At 40.5% G+C, this 24,630-nt stretch overlaps 2 protein-coding genes across 10 annotated transcripts; both read right to left on the minus strand.

Annotated features, from left to right (window-relative positions):
• Positions 1 to 527: 527 nt before the first annotated feature.
• tmf1 (TATA element modulatory factor 1) lies at positions 528 to 15,766 on the minus strand. Its single transcript, XM_079685771.1, has 18 exons — positions 15,609 to 15,766; positions 15,146 to 15,331; positions 13,329 to 14,743; positions 12,249 to 12,352; positions 11,872 to 11,998; positions 11,648 to 11,753; positions 9,029 to 9,171; positions 8,182 to 8,348; positions 7,379 to 7,535; positions 6,116 to 6,208; positions 5,867 to 6,023; positions 5,602 to 5,794; positions 3,935 to 4,004; positions 3,755 to 3,847; positions 3,535 to 3,657; positions 2,130 to 2,288; positions 1,441 to 1,566; positions 528 to 1,354 (listed from the first exon to the last, which is right to left on the minus strand). Exons 2-18 carry the CDS (start codon positions 15,276 to 15,278, stop codon positions 1,214 to 1,216), a joined length of 3,507 nt encoding a protein of 1,168 aa, XP_079541897.1. The 5' UTR covers positions 15,279 to 15,331; positions 15,609 to 15,766; the 3' UTR covers positions 528 to 1,213.
• An 857-nt stretch (positions 15,767 to 16,623) lies between these two features.
• uba3 (ubiquitin-like modifier activating enzyme 3) lies at positions 16,624 to 22,524 on the minus strand. Of its 9 annotated transcripts, none has more exons than XM_079680181.1 (18): positions 22,391 to 22,499; positions 22,229 to 22,267; positions 21,354 to 21,474; positions 21,181 to 21,261; positions 21,007 to 21,089; positions 20,810 to 20,890; positions 20,153 to 20,196; positions 19,704 to 19,768; positions 19,415 to 19,570; positions 19,222 to 19,324; positions 18,967 to 19,080; positions 18,238 to 18,291; positions 18,045 to 18,081; positions 17,863 to 17,944; positions 17,665 to 17,765; positions 17,475 to 17,538; positions 17,302 to 17,356; positions 16,624 to 17,182 (listed from the first exon to the last, which is right to left on the minus strand). In XM_079680181.1, exons 1-18 carry the CDS (start codon positions 22,408 to 22,410, stop codon positions 17,094 to 17,096), a joined length of 1,389 nt encoding a protein of 462 aa, XP_079536307.1. In that variant the 5' UTR covers positions 22,411 to 22,499; the 3' UTR covers positions 16,624 to 17,093. The 9 variants fall into 9 exon arrangements, with proteins under 9 accessions (XP_079536307.1, XP_079536312.1, XP_079536311.1 ...); XM_079680186.1 differs by having other exon boundaries at positions 22,090 to 22,267; positions 22,391 to 22,479; XM_079680185.1 differs by having other exon boundaries at positions 21,927 to 22,267; positions 22,391 to 22,479.
• Positions 22,525 to 24,630: the final 2,106 nt, after the last annotated feature.

The raw sequence follows: 24,630 nt of genomic DNA on the forward strand, positions 1-24,630 counted from the left end.
TGCGCAGTGACGGCCACAGGGGGGCGCTGTCTACCGCACTTCCTTTCTTATAGACTTTTTTACTGTAAATAATCATATCCAAATCAAGATATATTTTTTAATGTTATATAAATGTACATTTATTTTAATGTTTAAAGACTTATTTACTGTAAATGATCATATCCAAATCAAGATATATGTTTTAATCTTATATAAAGGTACATTTATTTTAATGTAATATTTATGCTGTTCCTTTTATTGTTTATTATAGTTTTTACAATATGTTTCTTTAGAGAAAAGGTGAGTGGAAAATGGAGCACACACACGTACTGTATGTATTAGCATTACATCTTCTAATGATCTTTTACTGTAAATGGTCACATCAAAAGCAAGATCAAGATTTGTGTTTATTATTATTTTATGTGATATTATGAAGGGCTCAGAAAATGCAACAAAAACAAACATCATATGATTCACATAAAAAACGTCAATCTTAATCAAATTGAATCTGCATGTTTAGTACATTAATAAATGTTGGGACAACTGTATGAAATTGTTCAAATTATATTTATTTGAAGACTTTAGTGCAGCATCGATGGTGATGTAGTGTTCTGTATGGATGCAATGAAAATGCTAACTTTTAATGGGTGAATCCAAACAATTCAAATTAAGAGTAGAAGTATTGTTCACCACCCAGATAAATGTTTATTCATTTACATATATATAAGCTGTAGAATCCAATTTTCAGGATTTCAATCGTGGACCACTCTCAGGTCTACACCACATGTTGTGATTTGCAAGGAGTCAAGAACAATACATAAAGGTCTCTGTACAATATTTTTATATATTTCTTCAACTATTTTAAATCAAGAAATAAAGAAGGAGGAATTTTATAGTGCAAAAAACTTAAACCATCTAGTACAGTCTGTAGGAAACTGTCTATAAGCTACTATGTAAAAGGTTTAATCATGAGAAATGATTTCTAAAAAACCCAAAGACTTTAAATGGTATCCTTCATACTGGTTCTGTAATAATATATTGTATGTAATGCAAAATCCCAACACCCCCGCTTAAATATGTTCCTTTAAAATAAAATAAGAGATAAAGATAAAAGAACTTTCCTTTGACACAGTGATTCAACTTAAATTATCTGTCTTTGGGACTGCATGTGTGGCTATGTTGGTTGATTGGTTTGTTGATAGTGTCCCAGAATCGACACAAGAACAGTCAAAGTTTATTTCTGGTTCTTCAGAAGTTCGTCTATCTGGCATTTGTACATGTTCTTCACGTCTATCAGGTCCAATCTCAGCTCCTCTGCCTCTTCGGCTTTTTCTCCGTACATCTGCAGGATGGTGTTGTGCCTCTGCTGCAGATCCTGCAAAGCACAGCCACACACACATCAGAAAGACACTCTGCAAATACAGCATTCAACAATCCTGTGTTTGCTTTTATAGCACTTACCTTGAGATGGACTTTCAACGTGGGAATCTCCTTCACCATCTCATCCATCTCATCGGTCTGATTGGTCAGTCGGACCAGCTCTTCTGCCATCACAGAACGACTCCTCTCTAGACTGGAGATCTCAATCTGAAACAGCAAGAGGACAGAGAGAAGGTAGTAAAAAACACAGATTATTTCATGTTAAAAATATACGTTAACCTTAGATAGTGAACACCACATTGCTCCTGTAGGCATGACTACGGTATTGAAGTGTATGTTATTTTGTATCAAAGTGTCAGCCTAATAAAATGTAAAAATGTTTCTTATTTTGCAAACCTGTCTATAAACCCTTGGCTGTATCTAAAGTAGATTGCCATATCTGTAAACCCACCATAAACAAATTAGACAAAGACACAGTATTTACATTTGTATTCAACGATAATCCCGTCTTTGTTCATAATTTGTTCCTTCTTTTGGAGGTATGTTTTACATTTGGTTACTGTTTTTGTTCCTAAATCTCTAGCAAAATAATTACTACTAATTTATGTGTTGATACTCGTCCAGATGTATCATTATTTAATTTTAAGGAAACATTGTATATTTTGGCCAGCCTTCTGTCCGCAGAAAGCTTGTGCTGGCGTTAAGCAGTACAATCAGACTAACACTAAAAATACTTTACATATGTATTTAGCTCAGTTAAAAAACACTACCTGCAGCTGAGCGATCTCTCCTTCTCTGAGTTTGAGCTGAGACTGCAGGTTCTCCATGATGCTGGAGCCCCCCGACAGCCGGGCGGCCTCGTACAGGTTGGTCCCGCTCATCGACATGGACATGGTCATGTTACCAAGAGAGTGGTCTAAAAGGTCCTCCTGAGGAAGAAAGAGACAGTTTCATCCCACAGGCCATAAGACTGTTAAACACCTGAACTTTTGAAAGAACATCCATAACATTCATCTGTTCGCAACTTATATACACTGAACAAAAATATAAACGCAACACTTTTGTTTTTGCTCCCATTTTTCACGAGATGGACTCAAAGATCTAAAACATTTTCTATATACACAAAATAACCATTTCTCTCAAATATTGTTCACAAATCTGAAAAGATCTGTGATAGTGAGCACTTCTCCTTTGCCGAGATAATCCATCCCACCTCACAGGTGTGGCATATCAAGATGCTGATTAGACAGCATGATTATTGCACAGGTGTGCCTTAGGCTGGCCACAATAAAAGGCCACTCTGAAACGTGCAGTTTTGCTTTATTGGGGGGGTCTGGGGGGGTCCGAAAACCAGTCAGTATCTGGTGTGAGGGTTAGGGTTAGGGTTAGGGTAATGTTGTGAATCGAGTGGCCCATGTTGGTGGTGGGGTTATGGTATGGGCAGGCGTATGTTATGGACGACAAACACAGGCCACTCGATTCACAACATTACCCTAACCCTAACCCTCACACCGGATACTGACTGGTTTTCGGACCCCCCCAGACGCCCCCAATAAAGCAAAAATGCACGTTTCAGAGTGGCCTTTTATTGGGGCCACGGGAGGCACTATGGACGCGCTCGTGAACTATCAACGGGGGGGGGGGGGGGGGGGACATCTGTGTCGCCTGTCAGCGCAACTTACATGAATGCCGTTTAGACAATATAATAATAAAGGGCGGTGCCGGCTGTCAGCGAACCGATTTGGCCTTTCTGCGCGACTGTCACTCAAATGCGGGACATAATCACAATTTGTGGGACGTGTGTGCAGTCCCGCACAGTGCCTGGTCACCCTACACACACACATGCTTCAAATCAAGTTGCATAAATGCTTGAGCTACGTTTTTATTATAATTACTGTGAAATCTGCCTATTATGTTTTCGTCATTATTACAACAAATACACACTTGCAACTGATAACACTGGCAATGATTTTAGATGTATTAGACTATTCAAAAAAGAAATCATGCTTCAAATAAGTGGGGGTGCGACGTACCCCCGCGTCCAACGCCCACTACACCACTGGTCATAACTACACTATGTACATATGACAATAAAAGCCTTGAACTTGAACCTAAATCCAAGCTTGTGCAAACTTTTCTTCATTTCTACATTGGAACATTTGTCTCAGTGTGTACCTGGGAAAGAATCGAGGAGTGTAGAGCAGCGTTGTCCGGCACACTGATGGAGCTGGAGCGAGACAGGGAGGGTGTGGAGGACGCCGGGGGCTCTCCTACAGAGTGAGTCATGGTCTTCCTCTCCTGATTGGGACATCAGTCACAAATATTAGAAAATAAAAACATCTGATTAAATTCTGATGAGATAAACCAGATTTATAATCTCGAAAAGCTCCTCCACCTTTTCCCTGAGAGCTTCATTAGCCAAGTAGTATTTCTTCTTCTCTTGCTCCACCTTCATCCTCTCCATCTCTAACTGATTGGTCAGCAGCAGCTGGTGGAAGAAGCAAAAAGATGCACATGAGGAAGTTGTTTTTTTACAGAAGAGAAGAACAAGAGTTAGGGAAGACAATAATGGTACCTTTTCTTTCTTGGTTTCTTCTAGCATGCGGTTGTGCTCTCCTCGCAGATTTTCTAAATCAACATGCTCCCTATATTAAGAAAGAAAACAAGAAAAGAAGTATGTTAAATGTAGGGTAGGTAAGAATGGAGAAACCAGCTCGAGTGCGCTAGAATTTGAAAGTACGCAGCCGAAAAAAATCTGCCCCTTCCTTCAGACTTCCTTACAGAGCCCCTCCTCCAACACACACGAACGCGCACATGACCAATGAGGGCACGAGATAAGTTTGTGCACAGATGGAAGGCTGACAGGCAGGTAGGCCATCCAGTTATTTTAGCCGGGCCGGCTCAGATGATTGGTCGTGCTTTTTACAGCGCCACGGCTTCCACAGATGACATTTTGTTTATGTATTTATTGTCAAAGCATTTATTCATTGCTATCGGGATGTTAAGAGCATTCCATGGAATATAACAACAAGTGTTTCTGAAGTGAATTACCTACCCCACTTTTAATCAGTCAACAGTATCAGGGATTAGAAATGTGTAAAATACTTCTTATAACTGAATAAAATCAGCATAATGGTGTGAAATCGAACCACAATTATTTATGAGCTTTCCCCCTGAAGAAGGAGCTGCAGGGTTCAACTGTGTTTTGTGTCCTATTTTCAAACTTTCTCAAAGCCCTGTGTCGGTGAGAGGCCTCAGGGGAATTCTTTTGGACCATTCAGAAATATTGTCTTCCTATGAGTCATAATGCACTGCACTGAATAATTGAAACCTTTCTGCAACAAAACCAAAAAGCATCCGAGCCAGCCAGGATTTGAACCTAGAATCTTCTGATCCGTAGTCAGACGCGTTATCCGTTGCGCCACTGGCCCAGTTGCAGCTGCTTCACATCTCACAAAATATAACCCCTTGCCTCAAAGGCCTCGACACGCATGAATGCTCGTGTCAAAGGGTAACCCTCCCCCACCCGGCCCCTGCTTCACTGACTCATAAAGCAATATGTGGTGAAACAAAAACTCTCTCGGGAGCATTAGCATTACAAGGGGAGACGTGGTGACTAGCAGTTGGATCCTTAAAATAAAAACTATGCCAGTGAGTTTCACGCATTGATGTGAGACATCCAGCAGAAGTGAGATATTTACTGTGAAAGACATTCTAGCATAACATTCACTGCGGGGGCTACTCGTGTTTTGAAATAAGGTTTAAGGAGAACAATGACCAAAATAAAAACTAACTGCATCTACTGACAGTTAGCTCTGGAGCTGCTATTTGCATTATAGATTTATCTGCCATTTACTTTCTACTTTAATAAATGAAACGTTGCTGTTCTATTGTTTCTCCTTGTTTTTCAAAGTCTAAGGTAAGTCTTAGAGCACCGAGGTATCATTCAGTAAAACCTCCTCAACCATTTGAAAGCCAGACCATTGTTTAAATGGGCGCTATTATACAAGACAATTGACATGCACAAAAACCTATATAATTCTACTACAGGAAGGGAAAAACCCTAAAATATCTCAAAAAGACCTCTTCAAATTAAGTAGATGAACTCAACCATAAAGAAATCAAACTATAAAGAAACACTTGATTAGACCAGTGAAATAAGAGAACAATACTAGGTGACAATGACTGGATGTACCTTGTCATTGAACTCTGTAAACTCCAGTTTAAGTTGTCATTTGTTACCTAGTGCTCTCATCCTCCAGTTTCTCTCTCTTGTTCTTCTCAGCCTCCAGCTGTGCGAGGAGCCGGGCCTTCTCCTGGCGGAACAGGGAGATCTGTGACTCCAGAGAGGCCTGCTGGGACCTGATGGACATGAGCTCTTCACTCGCCGACCGCTCCCTCTCGACCGCAACGGCCAGCTGCGCCTGGGCATCCGCTGTGGCGAAGAAAAGGCGTTGAATCACTCACACTTATTGTTTGTTAACAGTTAATATGTCCTTCCTCTTACCTAGCCTATCAGAGATGCTCTTCTCCAGTTTCTCCCAGGATGCAGTCTGTCCGCCTAAGGAGGCCTGCAAGTTCTCAATCTGTCGCAGAAGGGGCCGCGTGGCCGAGGTAACACTCTGGCTGAGCTCCTGGTTCCTGGTCTCTGCCTCCTGAAGCCTCTGTGGAAGATAAAGAAAATGGCATCCAATAAATACATTTATTTTGGACAGCTTATTCTGCTCATGCTTATTATATGAGCATGTTATGTTACCTGCTGCAGCTCACTGATCTCCTCCCTCAGATAGTCTTCCTTCCTTCCTTGCTGCTGCTCAGCCCTCTGCAGAGCCATCCTCAGGTCCGCCACCTGTACACAGAGTTAGATTAATAAAGGATGTCATGTTAAAACGTGCAATGTTTTTATACTTTCATGCCATGAATTTTAACTTCATTATATTTTTATTTCAAAATTCTTCTTACTGGGGTGTTTCAAAACAGGTGTATATGAAGATATATTGTACCTAATACACGAGATCATGTGCACACAGGTGGACTTTATTTACCTCGTTATATGACTCTGAAAGTCCTTGTTATTGGGCTTTATTGGATGGGGGGTGAAGGGGCTTTTTAAAACAAGCTTTACTAACTTTACTCATTTGGACTATTTTATCTTGGGCCATTACATAAAATCCAAATAAAAATCATTTGCAGGTTTTAATGCAATCAAATAAAAAAACATCAAGGGGTGCAGGGGCGCGGGAAGGGGGGGTGCTGAGGGGGCTGCAGCACCCCCATCTCTTGGCTGAGAGTTGTAACTGCAACGCCAAAAAGTTCACTAAACAAATCAATACAAAAGTTTTATTTTGAGTTACTATTTTTGAGTTAGCATTTTAGTGTAAGTCTATAAAAAGCTTCACTATATAAGAGAAAGTGATAATGCGGTGTGCTTCTTCTGTTGCTCTGCTATAGAAAAGAAGCTCATCAGTGCAGACAAGATCAGGGATGGGAGTTTTGCGAAAGCAGGGTTTAACAACTGGCGAAAGGCAGGGGAAACATTTAGGGAGCATGAGAAGTCCCATCAACACACAGGCCGTCCACAAACTGGCAGCATTAAGACGAACAGTGATGAATGCACTGCTCTCACAAGCTGTTGCTAAAGACCAAATGACTGCATCGAATATGATGTTATTATACAGGGCCGCCCCCCCTACACGCATATCACGCAGAGCCCTCGCAGATGGGGCCTCATTTTGCGGAGGGAGCCTGTGAAGCGCAAACGCGGCGCACCTACAGTGTAGTGCTCCACTAGCACCCCCCCACCGCACCCGCACGCCGCACCCCCAACTCTGACTGACTTCCTGCGTCCCTGAAGGGGTGTGAATACTTTGGCAAGGCAGTGTATGTTATAATAGCTGCACCACTCACTCACTCACAAGAGGTGTATTGAGGCTGCACAAAAGCCTAGTCTAATGTTTACTTTAAATGAATGCTAATGATCCTCTATAGCAGACAAATGTACATCCCAAGCCCGTGTTACCTGATTGGCCAGAGCCTCCTGTTGCATCCTGCCCTCCTCCTGGTTCTTCTCCAGGGCCAGGCTCAGCAGATCCTTGGCCTGTGTTTCTCTGCTGAGAGCCGCTTCCTGAGCCTCACTGGCTCTGCTGACCCCCGCCTTGTGAAGCTCTGCCAGCTCCCTGACAACAGAGACGTACAGGTAGACCATCAGCTTCATGACCTCACTACAGTGCCGTCCCTATTTATAAAAAATAACTCTCATTCGTACTTCAGCCCCCTGGATTTGAAACAACGATGATGGGGTATACCTGTCTTATTCTATTTTAACGTGTTTTATTTTGACGCTCTTGGCTCTTAAATGAATGTTTTTAAACATAATTGTAATGCACTATATCTTAATGCTTTTATTTATTTATTGTCAAGCACTTTGAATTACCTCATATTGAAATGTGCTGCATAAATAAACTTGCCATGATTCATCATTTAGCTATATGTTTTTTTTTAAATATTACTTTAGCTCTCCTTCAAACTGAAACACTATTTATGCTAATGTTAACGATCCCAGTTCTGTTAACCAATTGTAGATCTAAACAGCCCAACATTTGAGGTGGAAGCCTTCACTTGAACCTTAAATTCATTGCATTGTTTCAAATCCAATAAGGAGAAGTCCCACCAAGTGTTTCAATTCCCAAATACTTAGTCGGCGCTGTATATTCTGTCAACCATGAAATAATATAATGATATTTAGAGTGCAGGGGTTAGATTTACAGTCAGAGTCCTTGTTGTTATTATTGGGTATGAATATCAGGGCGTGTCAGTGTTTACTTGTAAGAGTTGTCCAGCGCTGCCTGCAAGCTCCGGTTGTTCTCCTGCAGCTCCTCAGAGTCCGTCTCCAGCCGGCTCACATCCTTCTCCTGCTGCTCCACAACCGCGTTCAGCTTCTTGATGTTCTCCCTGTGCTGTTTCTCCACCTCCTCCTTCCCATCTAGAACCTTAATGCATAAAACATGGAGAAAATCACAGCCATGACTTCAAAATGGTTTAAGTTTATCATAACTAGCACTGTATGATCATGAAAAGTAGCTGAGGACCCACTATCATGTCATGTCTATTTAAAGATAGCAGTAATGAATAGTGGTAAACCAATAACGCACAAATATAAAACATTTATATATAATTTATTCTTTAGCTTTAATGAAAATAAAGGGAAAAAGGAGTCACATTTGGCAAAGAACAGCAGCACTAGGAGATCCTAGTAAGAAGTTGTAGGTTTTTTTTTAGACACACCTCTTACTCAAGCTTATACAACCATTATGAGCTCACTGCATCTATCCCCATGTTAAAACCAGCAACACAACCTGCTATGCCCATCCGTGAGAAAACTAGCAGGACAAATTTAGACAGCCTGAAGAACAGGTTTTAGATCCTTGAGCACCCACATGCTGCTTAATGGAGCAATCGAATATAAGTTAGCTGGAGTTAGCCTAAATGTGCTAGAGATAACGACCTCCAGCAACTTGAAATGTTACCTCTAAGACCACCTTTCACATCTACATGACACAGAAGCCAAATGCCAAGATCGCCCGTACTGCCAGCATCGAAAAGCAGGCATTTAACAACAAAGTCATTTTCACTTTTAGATTCCCATTTTTTGAATGCACTAAAATCGTACCTGCTGCAGTTGCCTGAGCTCCTCCTCCTGCTCCCTGATCTTCTTCTGTTGCTTTGTGATCCTTGTGTCGCTCTCCTTCTCTTTCACACGCAGCTTCTTGATGATGTTGCTGTGCTGCAGCTGCTGCTTGGACAACTTCTCACCTAAAAAGAGAAAGAAAGAAACTCCTGCTCAGCCAACTTAGGTGAACACGGATGTCGTAACGATACCCACTATGTAACAAGATATACATTGACCAGCTTTTTTTCTCCCCTCCCTAACTCTCGTCCTCAAGATTGGTGTATGCATGACTTCTTCCATGATAAACAGTGTTTCCCATACATTGATTTGTCCACAATTAAATATCGTCCGCATATATCGTCCGCAGACAAATTGTAGTGATTTCTGTTTTTTCCTTTTTGTTTTGTGGTCTAAATGGGGGTACGCGGACCCCTAGGGGTACGTTGGAGTACTGCAGGGGGTACGTGAGATTTATTTCGTTAATGAAAAAAAAATAAAAATAGATAAATATACACATTTTAGGAAAAGTAAAGAAGTTTGACAGTGTGGGTTTTATATGAACGGAGTTACACATATTTCAAAACGCGAAGTGTAATAACTGCAGTTGCCTCATGTCAGAATGACAAAGATCCTCAGTGAAGCACAAGCCCATGTTTTTCACTAAATTGTAAGTACAACTTTTTTAAAAGATCAGTTCAATGCAACTAATGTCGTCTTAGTGTTATTACATGATGTTAAAATTGGTTCACCATGAAATTAGTGATGGATTGTAAACATTTGAAATGTAGCATTTAAGTGTTTCTCAGTTACAAGGTAGTTGTTTTAATCAATCAGACACCGATGGTGCAGCACTGTACTGTACCTCTTTATATAGTCATTTTTCCCCTAACAAATTGTTTTTGGGCTGATACATTATTGAAAAAAAATTCAGAATCACTGGTCTAATGGATAGTGAGGTGAGCTAATGATCAGAAGGTTGCGGGTTCAAATCCTGCCTGGAACACCACTACTCGTGTGCCCTTGAGCAAGGCACTTTGCCCTCAGTTACTCATTACATTGCATTTAGCTGACACTTTTATCCAAAGCGACTTATAAGTGCATTCGACCAGGAAGATACAGACTTAAAGAAAACAGAATCATATAAGTACATCAGGTTTCATAGAGCCAAACATTTCAAGTGCTACTCAACTGGCTATAGATAAGCCAGTCCTTTATTAGTCTATAAGTGCTCTGATAGCAGTGCTTTGTTGGTAATTCTATCGCTCGAAGTGGAGTCGAAAGAGATGAGTTTTCAGTCTGCGCCGGAAGATGTGTAAGCTCTCTGCTGTCCTGATTTCAATGGGGAGCTCCAGGGAGAATGTCCCTGTAGTCGGTCATTGTCAGTCACTTTGGAATAAGGCGTCTGCTAAATGCCTAAATTGTAAATACAATTTTTGGGAGAATAAACCCCACAGATCCTCAACTCCGGTGTGTCTCACTCATTAACAACGCAACACAGAGCAACAAGAACGTTGTCTACAGTAGCCATGAACTCGCATGTATTTTCTTATTTGAGGGGGGGGGTGGATGCGTGGGCCACCCGAGTAGGTTAAGGGGCCTTTGGCTGTTCTTGCCGGGGGGGGGGAGAATCAAGTTGTGTGGGAAACACTGATAAATTATTTGCTTTAACTTTAAAACGATGATGCTTAGACTTTTCCATTTATTACAATAGCAGGGTATATGTCAAATGTAAGACCTTTTAAGACCCTTTCCATACATTTTAAGACCTCATCACCATTTTGAGTTTTAACCGGTTACCTTGGCGACACACTTTACCTCACATTGACTATATACAGTATTGATTGTCCTTCTTCCTTATCTTCCAACCATTTGGACGCAGACCTGCATTTCCCCATAACGATGTTGTTTAACAACCGGCGTAAACGGACCTTCACGCGCTATCAAGCATTGAGCGTACGATGTCCTGTTCAGATGACGTCAAATCCAACGGGATGCCATAAATAAACTCCACAGAATCACACTACACACCTACACAATGATTACATTCAGGCAGACTGTAGAATACAACCTCTTTGGACAATTGATATACTTATTGAAAACAAACTACAAAATGTAATACCTTGGAAAATACTGTTCAATACTTAATAGCCTTCATTTTCGCGAAATTGATTTATCAACTTTTAATACTTTTTAAGACCCCGCGGACCCCCTGAATAGTCAAATATAACAGACAAGTTTCTCTGGTATTGATGCCGTCTTAAAACTTTTTTTTACAAGATGATGAGGGATATCTAGCTTGCAAATCTTCACACTGTTATTAGATAGCTGACACATGTTGGCTCTCCAGTTATTGAGGGACAGCTTATCTCTTCACATGTGTATCCTGGTGGTAAATGACCAGTCTTATATTTATAGGCCACAACCCTGCATCATGCCTACTCTTTATTCAATGGCCTTTTGTGTGAAACTTGGGTAACTTCTCTTTAGGTAAAAAAAGTTAAAGCAGCTTTGGTACCAATTATACAACTGGCTACATGTTAAAAGAGCCTTGACTGTATAGGTTTAATTGTGTGGGCTTGTGAAGGAGAACAATTATAGCCTTCATAAATAAAAAATGACCTTCTTCCAGCAGGCCTCTGATCTGCTCTTCCTTCTCTCTGATGATCTCCAGTGTGTCGCTGGAGTGAAGTCTTGTAGAAAGCTCGTCTCGCAAGCCCTTTATTTCCTGTGGCATAGAAAAATGAACACAAAGAAGATAAAGATTTGTTAGTTGTACAAATCGTTTTGCTTTTGTAGCCTTCTTTGTGTGGTGTAGAGCCTCAGATGACTCGGATGTGATGTACCTTCTTGGCTATGTCTCTCTCCTTGCAGGCCAGCTGAGCCTTCCTCTCTGTGTCCGCTATACGCTGAGTGAACTCATCCTTCAGGGACTGAACTGTGGAGCTATCCTCCTTCAGGCTTATCACTTCACTGCAGGATGAACACACTCATTAGTTGAATATAGCTTAGTGTCAAAATCCATACAGCCTTAAGCCAAGACAGCTTTTAAAACTCTGCACAAGTAGTTAGAGCATTTAAAGATCATGTTGCCAATCGAAAACACTAAACCATTGTATTTTCATAGAAACAACACATGAGCCGGAACATTTGTCCTTTGGTAAAAATAGCTTCCTTATCATGAGCATTGTGCAGCAGGTGTGTGTGTGTGCCATACACTCACTCTTTGAGGTTGTCACACTGCTCCTCCAGCGTGGCCTTGTCCTTGCTGACAACCAGAAGCTGAGACTCTCTCTTCTCCAGGCGGCCTGACAGATCATCAATCACCTACAACATGTCCACAACATTTTGTCTTTACAACAACATTCGCACAGACAATCCTGTTAAAATACAACTTACTCATTTTAAAAACGAGTGTGGTAGAGCTTAAGGTTACCTTCTTAAATTAGTATAACAGATAGTACTAGGAGAGCTTATATTTGACAATAGAACATTTCTGAAAGGATATTGGCAGGTATTTTAAAAAACACTTTTTCAAACAAGTTGGCTAAATTGAAGTGAAAGCTATTAGACAGGAGAAACACAAAGTCTTGCTCTAGATAACACACAATGGGACAAGTTAAAAAAGATGATATGGAAATGTGACATGACCTTCACGTAGCTATGTGCTTCTATTATGCATTCTTTGGAAGTCTATCCAAAGAACTGAGTTGGTTTAAAGGAAGACTTCACACATAAAATAAACATTTGAATATCAACAACTCACCCGGTGTTAACTTGAATTGTTGACGAAAATGTATTCTTGATGAAAGCCTGTTTATAGTGGAGTGTTTTAAGTAGTAAGGTTTAAGCCAAAATGCAGGTGTCTGGGAAGTAGTGATTATGCAACTGGATCAATGAGACCTGGATATACTGGAAGAGTTGTTTGATAGTTGGTGAGAAGATGTTTTAATATCGTTTTGCTGTTGTTAAACTTGGCCATACTACTCCCTAGGACTGTGGAGGACATTATTGAATTGTTCGGTCACCATGGAAGCTATGAGAAAAACAACATGTTCTGCAAGATTTCAAGATAATATAGGTCGATTCATTGAGTAACAAATGGTCATTTTGTAAGTGAAGTATTCCTTTAAATGCATTTTTTGAAAGGATAAACTTACATGTATACTTTACACATGACTTTCAGAGTAGTTTAATAATAATGTACCATATACGCAACTAATGTATGACTAGCAAGTTGAACAATAAACTCAGCTATATGCACTTTGTAACATAAACACATACAATATTTAATAACTGCTACCTTTTGAAGCTCCAAAATCTGAACTGGGGAGACACTTTTCATCTCTGCAGTGATTGGTGGAGCGATCTGTTCGTCAGCGTTGGAGGCGGGATCACACAGAGTGACATTCGCCTCAGAGTACTGCTCCTGCTCCATCAACTCTTCAGGCTGATCACTATTAACAGGCGTCGCACTCCGGCCACTCTCCTCCATCTCATCCAGCGACTGCTCCCTCATTGTGTCTGTATAGCCCTCTTCCTCTTCTTCCTCCTCTTCCTCCTCTCCCTCCTCTTCCTCCTCATCCTCCTCCCTTTCCTCCTGCCCTAAATTCTCCTCCTCTCCATCTTCCTGCTTCTGACACACAGCTGGTGAAACTGTCAAAGGAGGAGAGCCCGTGGTGACAGACGCTAGCGTCCGACTGCCGGGGATGTCATCGTCCGAGTTAACCTCGCTGACACTCCGGCTGTCCAACGACTGAACACTGAATGAATCTATGCGCTCGAACGCGTCCGAGGAGGAGCCGCAGCTCTCTGTGAGTTTGGAGTAGTCCTCCAGATGGGGGAAATCTCCACAGGTGGAGGCCGTGAGAAGCTGAAAGGAGCCCTGCATCAGGTGAAGGTCGGCCTTGCCCTCCCCTGTTTCTTGTCTGGAGCTGGCTGAGCTCTCACTCAACACTGACTCGTGGTCAAGCACCTCAATGTCACTGGTGGTGGAGGTTCCTGAGGAGAAAGCGCTGACCGGAGGAGAAGGGGTATCGCTTTGACGGTCCTCCACCTTTGAGTCTTTATTCTCTATGAGTACTTCCTTAGAGGGCGGAGAGGGCGAAGGATCAGGGGGAGTAGAGCTCTTAAGTTCAGAAGTGACAGCAGCAGGTTCACAGGAATCTGTGGTATCCTGCTCCACCTGGAGATCGGATGGAGGCTGTGACGGCTCTGGTGTGGAGTCTACAGAAACTGCAGAGCCGATATCTGTTTGTACATCGCTCATTTCGCTGTCAGGAAGATCACTGGGAGAAGGAGCAGGAGAAACTGGCTGCAGGAGGATAGTGTCTGAATAAGGGGATTCTGCTGAGGAATCCAGATCAACTATCTGGCCTTCATCATCCGTCTGATACTCCAGGGTCTCGTCCGCAGGTGCTGAATTCTCTTCTTCATGATCCACAGTCTCCCTGCTTTTCTTTTCCTTCTCCTGAGGCCGCCTTTGAGACTTAGTAGGTGGTACGGACACTACCTGGGAGATGGTGACGCCTTGGACGTCTCCGGGTGGCAAAAAGGTAGTGAAAAAGTTTTCCGATTCATCCACAACTGTGCGGGTGACAGGAGTGGTGATGGCCTCAGAGGAAGGAGGAGGAGTGATGGGCCTCTCTTCAGGGGGCGCCTCCCACGGTGTCATTCCCCATCCTCCACTCAGTGACAGCTTTCCAGGCATTGTTACATCTGTCGGAAATGAAGTTGTTCCAGTTTTAGAATCAGAAACCGGTTTATTGCCAGGTTGGTTTACACATGCGGGGAATTTGCCTTGGTCTATATGGTGCATACGTAAACACATTTAAAGAACATACATTTAAAAGAAAATGACGATTATAACAATAACATATAGAGAAATATTAACAATAATATGTATAGATAATAGAAATACCAAAAACTATGTAGACTTTAAGTGTAATGTGAAAATACTCAGAATAATAAAATAATATAGGTGCAGTTTTGTTTTGAAAAAGTGGAAAGCTGTGCAGATATCACAAGAGTAGCTTTGTATAAAAATGAGCTTTTCTTTCAGAAATTCCAAATGTGCATGTGACAACATTAGCTTTTACCTCCCCATGTGACACTACTCACCATCATAGGGCATGACAACTGTGTCACCCCACTGGTCCTCCTCTTTGATGTCCAGAACTCGGTCGATTGACTTCTGAGCTGTTGTTAAAGCTTGTTTAGCGAAGCTGGACAGAGAGGAGTTGAACCAACTCATGCTGACTGTTTGGCTAGCTAGCAATCAGTAACTCCAGGAACTGTAACACGGATCTTAAAGGGGGATTGGCGTTAGCACATAAACAATAGTCCCTTTAACTATCTCTGCATTTCTCGAAATCTACGACAACCTAGTGAAAACACTATTTCGCTATTTCAAATTGTGTTCTTCCGGGATAAGCTTTGTTGACATCTAGCTACCACTTAGCTAGTTAGCCAAAGCATACCGTTTGTGTACAGAGGAAACATCAATCCCACATACAGTTACAGCTCGCAAACTCGTCAGCTGGCATTCATAATCGCATGATTTCTAAACTAGACATACAGGTACCTCTAATATCCTGCCTAAACTCTACCACCACGATCAAAGCAAACGCAGTTCCATGCCAAGCTGTTTTCGGCTCCTTTGCTCCGCCTTCATCGTTTGTTTTGGTCGTCCTCAACTTGTAGCCACATTAGCATTAGCATGCTAGCTACTTCCTTTCCACGTAGCAGCCTGACGTCATGGTCTGACTAGTCTACTCTGTTGAGCGGAAGAAACAAAGGATGTAATATAATAGTATGTAACATGCAAACAGAAAAACAGACGTCTCGCCAATGGTTAGAATCTGCCAGGACTTAATTTAAGTCATTTAAATAATAAACAATATAGTTGAAATAGTGTGCAATAAACTTGCAATGTGCAATACTCTTTGTTGGCATCTCTTCTGTGCAAAACATTTTTAGGTGTAATAAAATAATTTGTATAATATCTCAAAACTTGAATCGGTTCACTTGTATTACTAATGTGTACTTTTTCTCTGTATTTAACATGTTAGCTTACTCTTTTATTGTCTGCCTTTTGTACCTGCTATGACATTTTAGCTGTAACACTGTGCATTCCCCTGCTGAGGGACTAACAAAGGAATTCTGATTCTGATGTGAAATTTGCTGATAAAGCTGAAACCAGAGGACATTTGAAGTGGAATAATTCCTGTGATGTGCCTATATAATTTCTGTTTTGTCTTAAGGTCACCTTTTCATACTTCCATGAAGGTCACTTGTTGTCAGTGTTCATTTCTTGCTGTAGGTGATATTCTGGGGGAACGACTGAGTATGTTCTGAACTATGAATGTTTAACTATTTCATATATTTAACCTTCCCCTTACAGTACTTAGAAATACATAGATTGTATTAGCTCAATATTTGTTTGATATATATAGTTTTTACTATTTAGGATGTTTAAGCTTAAAAACAAATGATCCGTCCATATTGACACATGGAAACACATGTCTAGTAAGGCCTAGAAATCACAAACTAAACTTGCTGAATAAATTATTCTCATAAGAAGATAAAGAAACAGAAACTTTATAAGAAACAGATTTTTATTCCAGTTCACACATCATTATCTGTATCTGATGATTACCACTTCAGCGGGTACTGCTACAAAAAAAACAGTTTTGGAATAAATAAATATTCAAAATATTGGAAACCAGAACATGTACAGATTCATATTTGCCAAAGTGACTTATTCTTGTCTCTTTGTTTGCATGTTTGTAGTGCAGATAGCACATGAATGCAGAAATCCCCAACGTCTGCAGACAATGTATCACCAAAAGATGACAAGGTATGAAGTATGATTTTGGCTTTACAGTGCAAGACATAAAGTCAATAAGTACATTAAAACAATGAAATTAGCTAAACTCATTAACAACATGAACGATTACACGGTAAACTGTTCTAGTTTTTAGGCCGTTTTTAAATATTCTGCATGAAGTCACAGTTGGTAAAGAAACCAGAATGACATCAACTGGCTGTGGAAATGCTTGAATTCATCCTATGAGGTAAAGCTTAGTCTGAACAACATGGTCTGAGGTGTGGTGACATCAGCTACTGCCAGCTCCTGTCCGTCACTCAGCCCCAGATCTAGAAAAAACATGTTCATATAAACAGTGAGTCAGCATATTCACAGACTCAGTTTCCCTTATTCAGATTGTGGGCATAGCCGTTCCCAGGAAACATATTCAGTAAACAAAACATCTCACCCTTGAGGGTTTTGGATAGATTTGGCCGCGTCCTCTGTTCGATTGAAGCGACAGACTGTAAAACAAAATACAAATTAGGCTTAAACCAACATTTGCATAAATACCTAATTGAGCCAGGAGGCATTCGACTCAAATACACAGCAAACACAAAACAGTGTACAAAGGTTAATTACCTGTAAATATAATGTTTTGTTCTTTCCTTCCACTGTTGCGGTTATAGCAGGGGATTTCATTTGTCTGAAATACATATATTGTTGTTAAAGACAATGTGGAATGACACAATAAGCAAATATAACCATAAGCAGAACTTCATTTAGGATGGTACAGGGCAGTAATAAAACACAATAAGGCAGCTTCACTTACAGGGAGGCACTTTCAGTCAGGAAGTCCAACAACTCCTGGAGTTTTGAAGTTGGAGAAAAGTGCAAGTCCAGAGGTACTTGGCTGCAGGCTGAACAGTCTTCCTGAATCAGAAGAAGAACATAAACGTGTGTGTTACAAAAAGAGGAGACTTTATAATCGTAGCAAACTTGAGCTGGCAGGTGAAACTCAAGGACAAACCTTTCGTTCTGCTTCAAAAGTGTAGGTGTATAGGCCGTCAACATCATTGAAGACCATGTAGTTATTGAGAGGTATATAGGCACTGCAGACACAAAAGATAATATCATGAGGAAAAGTTGTGGGTTGTTTGAACAGATCTTTACTGTGTGCATGTGTGTGCAAGCAGAACCTGCAAAACTCACCTTGTTGCTAATTTGAAAACCTCAGTTGCGCAAGCAGCTGGTAAAAACAAGCCAGGGAAATAAAACAGTTATGTCCGGGTGCACAGTTTATTCAGTACAGTTTGAAAATAATGAATCTTTTATATGACAGGGCTTACTTTCCTAACAGCTCTCTACTGACATGCCTTCACTTTTATTATCATTTGCTACTTACCAGCTATGACAGCATTTGTAGACGCTACAGCTGGAATTATCCTCTTCACAACACCTGCAACATTTAATAAGGACATTGAAAATATGTTGTACTTACTGCTAAAAATAGACAGTAAAAAACACATTTAAAACATGCAATGTATTGTCTTGTCTTTAAAAGAGAGGACATTCTGTTTTACAGTCACTAACTAATGTATCAAACTCCCAAAAATAATTTAGCTGCGTTATATTATATTTACTTTGGTACTTTATAACTGTGTAATTTATACCTGGCTGCTAAACCCTTGTCACTGTTACAAGGTATGTATCTTGTGTTTTGTAAATTGTGTAACTTGCTGCTGTTAAATACCGTCAAACCAATATGTGCTTTATGTGCAATATATACTTTATATACATATGCCATCTTTAATAACTGTAATATATATCGGGCGCTAAATCCTAAGAACTGCTACAGGATTTGATTTGTAGATTTGATTGTTTTTTTATCTGTATTTTTGAAAAATTATGTAACTTTTTTATTTTTATTTTTTTTAGCATATTGTTTATATTATAACTTTTTAACGCATGTAAGATATGCAACACTAAGCTGTCTGTGGCTCTTTCCTGCTGTAACGCTGCAAATTCCCCCTCTGTGGGACTAATAATGGTATTCTGATTCTGACTGTCTCCCAGCTGCAAGACAAAGCAACAAGTTCTGGTGGTGACAGACAGAGGAGCCATGAGTGCTTACCCTGTGTTAGTCTGTATGTAACTCCTGTGATTTTGAACTCTGCTGCCCTCTCTAGGGATCTCTGGTACACCCACTGGATGTGCTCTGGGTCGTCCCCATCCAGGACCACACCATCTAATCCACACACACACATATAAAGAAGAACTTAAGTTAACCTTGTTTGTAAAGGTCATGGGGTCATGGGGCTACTTAATGATCGTTGTTCAAATGAAAAACAGAATTCAACCGAAATAACAACTGTGGTTTGATTCTTACCTCCAAAGGGTATCTCTTTGGGCCACTGCAGCATGCGGACATACTCAACACAATGTTCTGGCAGACGAGGCATGGAGGCGATTGTGCACATGGGGAAGTTGATCTACAAAGACAAGTCAATTTTAGCAACAAACTGGAGATTAACTGCTTCTGTAAGACTAAGTCGTGGTTGTTTTTTTAAATGCTACCTCACCTGAGGAGGGTAAAGTTCAAGGGTACAGTCGATGCAGGCGGTCATGCCCGGGAGAATGACTCTGGCGTTTCCTTTAAAGCCTTCAGTCCCACCATCAATGAGAGGAATGATGGAGCTTGGGTCTAAGACGCCATCATCATACGCCAGCAAAGACAGCTGCAGAAAGAGACACGGAGAAATGTATTTCAGAACATTGTACATCTTTACAATTATAAATGTAAGCATTGAAGATAAGAGTAGAGAATAAAAAGGACTGTGACAAAGATTGCAGTGAAGAGGGAGAACTCACCAGCATACCATTCATCCACCTCCTGGCAAGTATAGAGTCCAGGCCACAGACAATTATATGGAATTCTAGATGATAACAGGAATATGAATAAATACATTTGAACACATATTTGATATTGACAAAATGTCAGGATGCACAAACTTAAAGCATTGTATGCACTATAGCGATAGAAAAATATGACACAGTGTCATTTAAATCTTATCAGTGACTATGTGAGACGTACTGAGGAGAAGTTCAGAAAAACAAGCAAGTTGCTCATCTTGTAAACAGCTGAAATGTCTTTAATGGGTTTCCCTTGGTTATTGGTGGTTTGTTTTTAGCAGAAAGTGAATGGGAGTTTATCAGACGGTGAGCCCTACATCAAACTAAATTATAAACTGCCTAAATGGTTACACCCCTTCCACCCAGACATTAGGAAAGTTGGGTCTGAATAGTCTATAGATACTTACGTCTGTAGAAGGTTTCATCTAAGTCTTGGATTTTCTTAAAATGTCTGCACAAGCATTAAGGAGAATCCATGTTTGGACATAATGGTCCATTCATTTCCCGATGTAACAAGCAGGGTTCATACACTTTTTCACCAAAGATTTTTAATTACTTCTCCATGACTTCTCCATGACCTTTACCTACCACTGAAAATGGTTTATTTTAACATGGAACAGGAAAATAAGGTCTGCATATGAAACATGTTGTGCCTATCTAAAACAAATCAAATAGGCTTACTAGCTTCTACACGCTAAAGCAACTAACATTATAGTATTACTATTTCGGCGATTAGATAACATATTAATTATATTTGATGCAACTTTAGTTACATTTCCAGGACTTTTCCAAAACTTTGGGAAAAATATTGTTTTCCATAACTTTTCCAGGGCCTGGAATGAGCATTTTGAATTTCCATGACTTTTCCAGGTTTTTAATGACCGTAAGAACCCTGAACAAGGATGTTTCTATTCTACATTCTTAAATTGAGTTTTCCGACATGGGGATGAGCTGCACGCACCATTTTACACACATTTGACCACATGGATTGTGATTTGGGTTTTTAAACAATTGCATTGATATCAAGCATCTTACATTTTGCAATAGTTAAATTAAAAGGATACGGGACTACACAGCATCCAGGTATGCGGCTGTTGATGAAATCAGCTGCAACGTCCGCCTTGGGCCGACCTATATCTTTTGGCCTGGTCAACACAACGCACACACGTTAAAATAACATATCTGATTGCTTCACGGATAACATTAAAGGAAAAAAAAAAACAGGTTCAAAGTTTACATAGATTTGTTTTACATAACTGACCTGAAGAGGAACTGTCGATTCAAGTTGGACACATCAATGGTGTCCATGTCGACAACATGAATGTTGCGAAATCCGGATAAAGCCTGAGTAATAACAAAGAACAAAGTGTTAGTCATTCATTAAATTACAAATTAGACCTTCTTGAAAAAATTAAATATAAAAAGGTGATCATACCAGATCTTTCAGCAGCTCACATCCCAGTCCACCTGCACCAATGACCAGGATTTTGCATGTTTCCAACAAAAACTGCATTGACTGTTGCGAGAGGCGATAAATAAATTATAGATTAGAGCAATGCTTGATAGCACAGATCAAATACAACAACAAAACTTGCATGTAACTCTTACCTCTGTGCTGGGTTCAAAGTCAGGATGTGTGAAGGGCCCCGATCTTTCCAGAAACTTTTTGACGTGGTTCCACCGCCCTTCCCACTCACAGGAGCGTCCGCTGCCTCCATCCACCACCATCCTGTAGAAACAATATGCACATTTAGGATGCATCTTCAGCAGCATTTAATGATAGATGACATACTAAACTTTGTATGATAAGTCTACTGAGATAGATAGATGGATAGATAGATAGATAGATAGATAGATAGATAGATAGATAGATAGATAGATAGATAGATAGATAGATACTCTATTTATCCCAATAAATGATTTCATGATCATGCGACAACAAGAAATCAACCAATTACTAAATTGTTGTGACTGAATTTCACATAGTAAAGGTGCTATGTACCGTTCACAGCAGACCATGCAATAACTGCAGACATTCAATAGACTATATATTGAGTGCTATATTAGCAATGGCTAATGTTTTGGTGTTTTCCATACGTCTGTGTCTGCTCTCACATGTGTATTGTTTGTTTTTTAACCATCCCATGAATATATGTCCTAGAAAAACTGAGTATTACTGACATGTGGGCGTTTCTCTTCCTTGTCTCACTCTATTGCTAGGCAGCTAGGCTAGGTGAATAGCTAGCATGTCAACAGTGAGAAGGTACAGTAAACACCTCTTACTTTGCTTAGAGGGGCAATATACCATCATTAACTTTACGGTATAGACGTGTTAGCTACTCACAAACAACCAATCAGTAATGTTTTCCCTAATTTAGAGTCAGCATATTCTGTTTAAAACCACTATGAGATTAGCTTCTTCGGCTAATGTTAACCTTCCTCCTGGCTGGTAACCTCAAACCTTCTACCATTTCATCACTAACTTCTCAGTCAGCTCCACTACTCTGCTTCTTTTCTTCTCCCTAAAAAGAGAGAATAAAAGAAGGTTCATTCATGCTGTGCTTTCGTAGGTTAATGAGATTTGAAAGCATCTTTCGGGCAGTTAATGACTGTGTTTCTTGCTCGTTTCTTCGGCAGCTACTTACGGCTCATCCGTGTCCGCCATGTTTGTCTATATGAATGCCTTCAAGGGCCGAATTAAATCGTAGTAAACACAATATTTCCTTGCTAAAAACTATAAAAGATTCACAAAGACAAATTATGATTTAGCGTTTGTTTTCATTTGAGACCACCATAGTTATTATGTCGTGCAGCCAGGCCTCAAATAAGATAAAGGCGCATATAAGATAGCTTTGATATAGTTCAGTTTCATTTCCCCGATAGTTCTGAAGGCGGCATTGTCCACAGTCAACCATAAAATCTGCACACACAGCACAGATCCAACAGGCGGCAGCATTTACCCTTCATTGTCTGTGTGTTTCTGCATTACATCAGTGCACACCTACTGTACTGTAGATAGCTGATAGAAAACTTAATATCTGTCAGAAATGTGAATTGTTACAGACTGTATTAAGCACAGATGTCCACATTTTGGAACTTTTTCATACAAGAGGAGTTTGTAGCAATGTAGCGTATGGGTGCGGTGGGTTTAAATATGGCCAAGCCAGTTAAATAATTGACTTGACTGGTAATTAGTTGATAATTGCTCTGCTCTGCAAGGTTCAGTTCAGCCCTATAACTTTCAGCAATTATCTATAAAACCAGCTAACAGCCAAGGAGGGACAGGGGGAGATAAATGGCTAATTTCTAATTAAACAAACCTGTTTGAGAGCAGAAATTAACTAACTAATTTCCTGGATGCGAAGTATACCTAATGAATAGATCGTGTTTTTGTTTTTTACAGCACTTCTTCTTTTGTAATAATTACGCCATGGACTTGAAACACATATCTGAACATAGGAACTGTTTAAAAAGAATAAAAATGTACTTTCACAGATGTATTGCTTTGAGATGCTTTCATTGTGAATTGCGGCGCAAAGCACTTAGCATAAATAAGACATGAAATTGAGGTCTGTTATTCAGTTTAACGACTTTACTAGTGAGGGCATCTCACTGTGTCCATTGTGCTAATAAATCTAAGTGCTTAATCTCTAATTGAAGAATGATTAGTAAACCTTGAATGGGCTTCTTTGCACTTTAAAAGACGTGCCTGTAGGCACAATTAATCCATCTGCCTGCAACTGCTCGATTAGTGAAGTGAATACCTTTTGCAGAGTTCACCAAAGATGTGCCTAATGTATGCACCCATAGACTGTATTATGGTATGCAGTGATAGCCTGGTGCATAGCGATATACTGTGTGGAGAGCATACACAGCAGGACATGGAGTTTTTTTTATTTCTCAGAGTTTTGAATATTTGAATGGGTTGATAGAGCATCGCCTTTTTTTCCTGATTTTTAATGAGATGTTCCGAATGACAGCCTCCGAAAACTGATAACTAAAAATAACTGCTGTGGCCATGCCCTTCATAGCTGACTGGCTGCCATCTCAGCCCTCCTCTCTCTCTCTTTCTATTTGTTCTGTCTGTCTTGTCCTCTTTCATGTAACCTCAGCTATGCTCTCATGTTAGACAGAAGGGAAAAGTGATGAAATCTCACCCCCCCATTAAAAAGATGGAAGCCCGCAAGAAACGTTTATCTTATAGACTAGGACTGTTGCAGTGGGAGTATTACCCATGGGCACTCTAGTAGGCATGATTGTGGCCAGATCTTCAGGTTGCATCCTTTATTGCTTTTGCCTCCAGCCCTATTTTGACAATCTTTAAAGTACCATGTGTCATTGAATGCAGACTGGATTTAAAGTCGAGCAACAGGGAACCAAAAGTCAAAACATCTTCCCGTGGTGACACATTTTTATAGATTTCAATTGAAATGCCATCTGTCATTCCCTCACCTTAAGCAGGGACACTCTGAATGTCAACACGGCGTCTTTGAGGTGACCCGGCTCTTTGCCATCCATCACAGCCAACTACAGTCAGCGTGCAGAGATTGAAGAGTCCAGAGGTAAATTAGACCATTACTTGAAATGCTCAATCGCAGCAGGCCATCAGTCTTGTGACACCTTGCTGGGAAGAAGAACTTCAGATTATGTTTTCCTCGTCTCACTCTCCAGTTTTTCAGAAGACCTTTGCATGCATCAACATGGGAATCCAGTTTTGTCAGCTTTATGGCACCATATATCTCCACATCCATTTTCCATTTGATGGCTTTCTGTCCGGACGTCCAAAGTGGTGTTGATTGTGCTAATGATAATGTGTCACAGCGATGTGTCCCACGTTAGGCCCAGAGCAGGGCTGCCAGCCAGAAGACAAGGATATGCTACAGGC

Source organism: Notothenia rossii (assembly GCF_949606895.1).
Source record: "Notothenia rossii genome assembly, chromosome: 5".
Lineage (NCBI taxonomy): Eukaryota > Metazoa > Chordata > Actinopteri > Perciformes > Nototheniidae > Notothenia > Notothenia rossii.

Coding starts and splice junctions, on each gene's coding strand:
- uba3 (XM_079680178.1), bottom strand. CDS start 22,296: ATGAACCTTCTTTTATTCTCTCTTTTTAGGGAGAAGAAAAGAAGCAGA. Junction 17,945..18,044: donor GTTTTCAAATTAGCAACAAG/GTGAGTTTTGCA, acceptor TTGTGTCTGCAG/TGCCTATATACCTCTCAATA. Junction 17,357..17,474: donor ACAAAACATTATATTTACAG/GTAATTAACCTT, acceptor TTTGTTTTACAG/TCTGTCGCTTCAATCGAACA.
- tmf1 (XM_079685771.1), bottom strand. CDS start 15,278: ATGAGTTGGTTCAACTCCTCTCTGTCCAGCTTCGCTAAACAAGCTTTA. Junction 12,353..13,328: donor AGATTTTGGAGCTTCAAAAG/GTAGCAGTTATT, acceptor GACATGTTGTAG/GTGATTGATGATCTGTCAGG. Junction 11,754..11,871: donor AGAGAGACATAGCCAAGAAG/GTACATCACATC, acceptor TCTATGCCACAG/GAAATAAAGGGCTTGCGAGA.